The sequence below is a fragment of the Desmodus rotundus genome, chromosome 3 (genome assembly GCF_022682495.2).
Source record: "Desmodus rotundus isolate HL8 chromosome 3, HLdesRot8A.1, whole genome shotgun sequence".
Lineage (NCBI taxonomy): Eukaryota > Metazoa > Chordata > Mammalia > Chiroptera > Phyllostomidae > Desmodus > Desmodus rotundus.
Window position 1 is genome coordinate 68,621,845 of NC_071389.1, and position 7,661 is coordinate 68,629,505.

The window sequence follows — 7,661 nt, forward strand, 5'->3', positions numbered from 1 at the left end:
AGGCACAGTGCATCTGTCTATGCTTCCATCTTGGCCAGAAGTCTAGGTTACTGTCCTTTTTTCCCTGGCTGCCTTGAGAATTCTTTCACAGTCTTTAATTTTTGACAGTTTTGAGATAATGTGCCTTGGAGAAGGCCATTTTGGATTGAGATGATTAGGTGTTCTATTTGCTTCCTGGATTTGAGGCTCCAGCTCTTTCCATTGGCTTGGGAAGTTCTCGTCAACTATTTGTTCTCTGTGCCCTTCTCTCTCTCTTCTCCTTCTGGTATACCCATTATTCTTATATTGCTATTTCTGATGGAGTCACTTCTCACAGAGTTCTTTCATTTTTTTTCTGTCTCATCTCTCTCTTCTATCTGTCATTTCTAGATTTCTATCTTCAGTATTACTAATTCTTTCCTCTCTCTGGTCAGCTCTGTATTTCCTAAGCTCACTAGTTCATTATTAATCTCTTTTTTGAGTTCTTCAGCTCCAGAATTTCTATTTGGTTCCTTTTTAAAGTTTCAATCTCTTTGGTAAAGTATTCCTTTTGTTCATTTAAATATTTTTCTTTCTGAGCTACCTTGTTACCTTGGTTATTCATGGTATTTGATGGATTCCTTCTCTGTCTAGGCATCTGTGGGAATAAAATATGCTTTAAAAAAAAAAAGTGGCACTTTTATATTTAGTAGGTTGATAAGAAGTCCTTCTTGTTTTCTAGTACATGGCCCTGAAGCACAAGTTTTTTAGATTCTCTTACACTGCTCTGTCTTCTTGGATCGCTGTAGGGGCAGTGGAAAATGCCCTGTATTTCCTGGAGAGGTCTCCTCTGTGACTGTGTGGTGTTCATCTCATGGCACCACCCTCGTGAGGGAATGTGGTTGATGATGGGGTTCTGAGCTCATGAAATCACAGTGCTATCTGCTGCTACCAGATGCTGCTGGCAGTGTTATAATGCCAGGTGTCCCTGGTGCCTTCACTGCACTCAGCCTTGATGGGTGGGGGGTGGGGGGGAGGTGAGTTGGGAGCGGGGAGGTGAGCTGGGAGAAGCCAGTTGCTGCATTTGTAGCTTTGTTCTCTTCCCAGTAATAGCAACCTCCAGACCTCAGCAACTCACCTCTGTCTCTCCACCCGTCACTGGTATTAGCCGCAGCGTGTGCATGCCACTTAGAGAAAAATGCTTCTGTCCAGTTCTCGGGGCTGCAGGTAATGTGCTCTGCAGCTTGACACTCACAGCTACAGCTTCTTCTGGGGCCTGCTGCTCACTCTGAGGGAATGTGACCAAGCTCCATGGCTTTGTTTTTTTTGCCTCTCAGTGGCCACCAGACAATTATGGCTGTATCTCTACGCTTGGTCTCCAGTCTGGTCACTGGGTTCAGCTGCTACTCATACCACCCACTCAGGCAGGAATGCTCACTGTATCCCTCTGCTCCTTGGGGTTGCAGGAGGTGCAGGTGGCAACCTCTCCTGCAACCCACAGTGAGCTCTGGGTTGCATCTGTGGCACCCATTTTCAGGTGTTTTAATGTGCAGATCTATCTCTCAGCCATGTTTGTGTGTTAAGTAGGGAATCCTTTGGTGAATTATAGCTGTTGAACTTGTAACTTCAAGGGGAGAGACCAGGGGAATCTCTCACACCACCATTCTTCTGATGTTACCTGGTTTTATTTTGACGTTTTAAGTTTATATAGCATCAGCATATAAATGGTAGTTAAAGCCATAATGCTGTATTAAATCAAGGGAATTAGTAGAGGTAGAAAAAGAAGTCCAAAAACCAAGCCTAATTTATAAAGCTGAATTGCTTTTAGTATTCAAGAAGCTGAGGATCCAATAAAGTTAACTGAGAAGTAAAGTGGTAAAAGTAAAGGAGTAAAGTAAAGGAGAAAAATTAGGAGAATATAATATCCCATAAGCCAAGTGAAGAAAGTATGTGCTTTAAGAAGGGAGGTGAGATCAGCAGTATCAAATATTGCTAAATAAAGTGAAGACTCATAATGGATGTCTTATTTGGTACTTTGACAGCTGTTGATGTCTTTATAGGAATGACTTCAGAATAATAGTGGGAATAAAAGCCTAAGTAGAGTGTGATCAGCAGAGAATGGGAGAAGAAATGGAAATACCAAGAATAACCAACTCTGTTGGTATAGAGTAAAGCAGAGAGATGGGGGATATGTTGTCAAGGGGGAGTTTTTTGTTTTATTTTTTTAGGGTAAGAGATAAACCAGCATTTAACATATTAGTGGAAATGATCAGTAGATGGGAAACTGATAATTCAAGACAGAGAGTGGAAGGAATAAAATCATTAAGGTAGGCTGAAGTAGAAATGATCCAATAGAGAAGCACAATTGGCCTTGAATAAAAGGCCAGTCCACTGCAGTGGGAAAGAAGGTAGACTATATGGGTCCAGAAACACAGGAAGAGGAAGATTTGGTGGGAGGGGAAGAATTTCTTTATTGATTGCTTTTATTTTCTTAATGAAATAAGAAATGTTATCATCTATGGCAGGGTGAGGTTTTGGAGGTTTAAGAACAGAGAAGATAGATGAAATAGTTATCTTGAAGAGTGGGAAAATATAAATGGGCTAGGGAAGTCTAGTAAGATTGCCTGACAGGTCGTTTTGTTTTATGGAATGGTCCTGAAGAATGTACAACATTTGACATCTTTTTATCCCTGTCTGTTATATGCCAGCAACAGGATGTCTCTTTCTCCCCATCATAGTGACAACCAAAAAGTACTCTTACAAATTTGCAGAATGTTCCCTAGGGAAGAGTACTGCTCCCTTTAAGACTTCTGCTATATCAATGGCCCTTAGAGTCATTGGTGTGCAAGAGTCTATTTTTGGTTAAATAGAACTTAATTTACTGGATATAGGATAAAATTGATAAGCACAGTGACAGATTGTGATCATTATAATACATGGCATTTATGATATGCTGGGCACTATTGTAAATGCTCTAAAAAATTAACTCATTTAATGTTTATCAACAACCCTGCGATATGTACTATTATCCTAATAGTACCAAATAGTTCTTCTGTTGTCATGGGTACTGTTATTATGCCCATTATATAGATGAGAAAGCCGAGTCTCTGTCCTTAACCACTGTTGATACGCTATTTATGTCATTGCATTTGTATTTTCTTCAGTATTGTCTAATTAAATAGCTTGGTCTTGCAACTGCTTAGCCAATTAGAGATTAAGAAAGTATGACTTAAAAAGTTACTATGCAACTAATAGAATGATTTCTCATCATATAGGCCATTGGAATAGAGAGATGATTTGAATATTTCAAGCTATTTTTCCTATTTTGTTATCACAGAAGCTCAGTGCCGAATTCAAATATGCAAATACTGTAGCCAGTTCTTAAGAAAATGCAGCCAAAGTTAAATTCTATACACATACGGTTTTATTGCTAGTGATACTCTACTAAGTTTTAAATTTGTATTACCCATGGTCAGTACTCAACTTTAAGCTCACATGGGACTCTCATAGTTCATGAGCCTCAAACGCATTACCTGTGTTGACTTAATTTTGTCTTGGATAAAAGGGACTTGCTCATTGGGTTGCTCAGAACTCAATTTATTGCTCCTTTGAGAGCCATGCCGGGACTTATGCATGACAGTGCTTATCTCTGGGTTTTATTTAATTCTCTGGGGGTCATTACTTGTATATTATACCTTGATCTTAAAGGAAAGGTAACAAAGACATCTCATTGCTTTTTCTGTATGGCCTCCTTTTTTTCTTTTCTAGTTTCACTCTTTTTTTTTTTTCTTTCCTTTAAATCCTCATGGAGGATATGCCTGTTGATTTTTTTAGAGAGAGAGGAAGGGGGAGAGAGAAAAATATCGATGTGAGAAAGAAACATCCAGTGGTTGCCTCCTTTATGTGCCCTGACTGGGATAGAACCTTTTGGTGTGCAGGGTGATGCTCCAACCGACTGAGCCACCTGGCCAGGGCCACTGTTGGGTTTTATTTTAATGGAAGGTGAGAAAATTCAGAGTGAAGATTGCTATTATTGAAACTTTGACTTGCTATGGTTTTACCATTTATGGTCATTTACACGTACATTGCATTAGTAAATGTGTATTGCTCTGTAAAATTTCACATGAGATATCTTAAATTGGGTTGTAAAACCATGATCCTACAGCAGGGGTGTCCAACCTTTTGGCGTCTGTCGGTCACAGTGGAAGAAGAAGAGTTGTCTTGAGCTACACATTAAATACATTGTGACACATAATCACAAAAAAATTGCATAATGTTTTAAGTTAATTTACAATTTTGTGTTGGGCCTCATTCATAGACTTCCTGTGCTGCATCTGGCCTGTAGGCTGCAGGTTGGATACAGTCTAATTCTGGTCCTCAGCTCATTCACCCACTACTAAAGTATAGCATTGCATTGGTCTCTGATTCACAAGAAGAATTTTTAAACTCTTTTAAGTCCAGGAAACTGTTGTTTAAATGAAATGTTATAAAGAAATCCAAATATGTCAATCAGATGCAAAGGTAATTTATTTGATTGAGGGAGGGTTGTGTCTGATCTGTATCCGGTTACTTGCTCACCCTGTTTCATGGCTGCTTATGCAGACTCCAGAGCAGCCCTGGATTATCTTTCAGGAAAATAAGCACAAGCTTAGGGCCCCAAGGGAAGTGGAGCACCACCGAGTTTTTTTGCCCTAGCTATCCTGCCTTTAACTCTTTCACCGCCACATTTAACTAGAGTAGAATAGTTTGTAGTTATATTTACCTGTCATGTTCCAATTTAATTTGCTCTGTTAAAAATTCTTTTTTTTCGGTATTGTGAATGTAAAGGTTAAAAGTTTGGTTTGAGGTGTCTTCACATTTGTTTCTGACTCATCATATGAGTTTCACTTCTGTAGAGAGTAAAACCAGCTGGCTGAATGTAGATAGCACTTAACTCATCAGCTGACTTGTGTAAAGGACCCTTAAACTCATTATTGTAGGAAATGGAAGGCCCAGGGGCCATTGTTGAGCTGTGCTTAGGGCATCAATTGGACCTAATCGAGTCCTGCTTCAGAGAGCGCAGTCTTAAAAATCCACTGGTACAGAACATAGGAATTGGTGTGTGAAAAGTGCTTAATAAGTGTTACTTTGTGGGGTTGCAGCTCAAATACTAAATTTCCTAACGGTTAACTATGTTGGCAACTTCATTCACAATAAAGCCTCTAACACAGCTGTATTCTGCTTTCAGAATCTGAAAAAGCTTCAGAACTTACCAAATATTACACACACACAATTTTGAACTATTTCAAGACATTCACAGGCTTCAAGTTTTAGATTAGAGCAGTGTTTTTCAACCTTTCTCATCTCATAGCACACATAAACTAATTACTAAAATTCTGCAGCACACCAAAAAATATATAATTATTTTTTGTCAGCCTGACAAAAAAATAGATGTCATTTCCGTTCATTCACAATGAATGGCTATTGTTGTGTTGGCTATTGTCATTTTTTAATTTGACAATAAGGGAAAAGAGGTCAGTGCCCCTGACTAAATAGTCAGGTATTGCATGTTTTAAAACTTCTCACAGCACACCACTGTGCCTGCCGCAACACGCTGGTTGAAACTCACTGGATTAGAGCAGTGGAAGGGTTGTGAATACTGATTGATTAGCAAATTCATAGTTTATTAGAGTGTTTGTGAGAAGTAGTATTTACATTCATCTTATTTCTAAAAAGGAAAATTAATTTACAAAATATGGTCTGTATACCATGCAATAAAATGAAAACTAAGAATTGGAAAAATCAGCGATAGGGGAAAAAAAGATGGAAAAAAAACCCAAGATGAAGCAGGAGTGCAAGTAATAAATATTTAGAGATGTGATGGCATTTTCAGGTTTTTGGCCCAAGGTCCAAGGTATGACAAGAGTATTTGACCTGCATTTTTAGAGTCTTCTGAGCATTTTCCCTGTATTTTTCTCCTTCTTTATGTGGTGCTTCTTCTTTGTGCAAACATTTTTTTCTCATCTTTTTCCTTTCCGGCTCTATTTTTCTTCTTTCTTTTCCATTGACTTTTTTTCGTGTAGTCTTCCATCTATCTTTCTTGTGCCCTCATTTGAACTAGGTGATGCCAGTAGCTAAATATCTTATGTTTATTATGTCCCCTTTTTGTTTTTAAAATCAATTTAACCTTGCACTCCTGCCTTACCCCCAACCAGAATTATTTGCTTTTTACATTCATGTGGCCCATTATTCACTTTTTCCGAATCATATATTTCAGTTAATTTAGAATTCCCCACCCTTGCCTTAAATTACACTCCTGATTTGCTACAGTAGACTTTTAATGCTAAATCAATGTAAGAATATTTTAAGTATTAACTTACTATTTTGCATTATTCCAGGGAGAAAATTTATAATTAAAAGAAGATGTTGATGTGACGAAAAATGGGATTTATGGTACTGTGCTATGTTTTCTTCATAGATGTAGCTAATATTTTGTAGATGCTGTTATTTTACTGCTTTTGAATAAATTTTATATTTCAGTATTTTTATTGTTGTTCCATTACTCTTGTCGCCATTTTTCCGTCATTACTCTCCCCTGCCCTACCCACCCCCTATTTTAAAGACAAGTTTCTTTCTTTTAAAGCTTATTTACACTTTTTCTGAAAATTATTTCATGTTTTTCATTATTTTTGGTTTAAATTTTCTGCTTTCCTTATCTTTGTTTTTTTATATAAAAATTATGGTTAAAATGCGTAAGTACATTGAGTCATTTATATTTTTAATCAGACTACCATACTATGTTTATATTTCTAGTAATGCTTTATTTTTAAAATAAACCTTGAATTTAGAAGTCATTCTGCCACAGGTTCATAATTGTACTAATAATGGCAAGGCTTCTGTTAAGTGTTTACCATTTATCAAGCACTATTCTAGATACTTTATATTTGTTAACTCATTTAATCCACATAAAAATCATGTGAAGTAGCTACTATCATTATTCCTGTTTTACTGGTGAAATTGTGTAAACAATTGTGTGCTGCAAAGAAATTGATTTGTTGTAAGCATCAAGACAGGGACTTTGAGTTAGTGACTCCATTTACATATGTTTAGCTTAAGGTAGAATAAAAATAATGCAGCAAAATTGAGATGAAGTTTAAACATTTGAATTTACAGATTTCTCAAAAGTTTAGACTTGCTGTCTTTAAACCACATTTAATTCATAAGTGAATATAAATGATCTTTAAAAAATAATACTCAGTTAATCTTTTCTACAGTAATAGTTAATCATTAAAGCCGTTAATATGTTGACCCAGTGATTCCACTTCCAGGAATGTATCTGAAGAAACCCAGAACACTGATTGAAAACAATGTGTGCACCCCCATGTTCCCTGCAGTGTTATTTACAAGAGCCAAGATTTGGAAGCAGCCCAAGTGTCCATCAGTAGATGAGTGGATAAAAAAGCTGTGGTACATATACACAGTGAAATACTATTTGGCCATAAAAAAGAATGAAGTCTTACCTTTTGTGACAATATGGAAGGACCTGCATAGTATTATGCTAAGTGAAATAAGCAAGTCAGGGAAAGACAAATACCATATGATTTCACTTATATGTGGACTCTAATGAACAAAATAAACTAACGAACAAAATTAAAAAACAGAAAGCTAAAACTATAAAGATTCTAGAAGAAATATAGGAGAATCACTTTATGACCTTGAAGTAG

At 37.0% G+C, this 7,661-nt stretch overlaps 1 protein-coding gene across 1 annotated transcript in view; it reads left to right on the forward strand.

Annotated features, from left to right (window-relative positions):
* The window catches only part of CCDC18 (coiled-coil domain containing 18), a 111,181-nt gene extending 104,702 nt beyond the window's left edge, over nucleotides 1-6,479 (forward strand). The window contains exon 30 of the mRNA XM_045199515.2: nucleotides 6,336-6,479. Coding sequence (XP_045055450.2) covers nucleotides 6,336-6,350 — 15 coding nt within the window. The 3' untranslated portion in view covers nucleotides 6,351-6,479. The remainder of the gene's footprint in view (nucleotides 1-6,335) is intronic.
* Nucleotides 6,480-7,661: the final 1,182 nt, after the last annotated feature.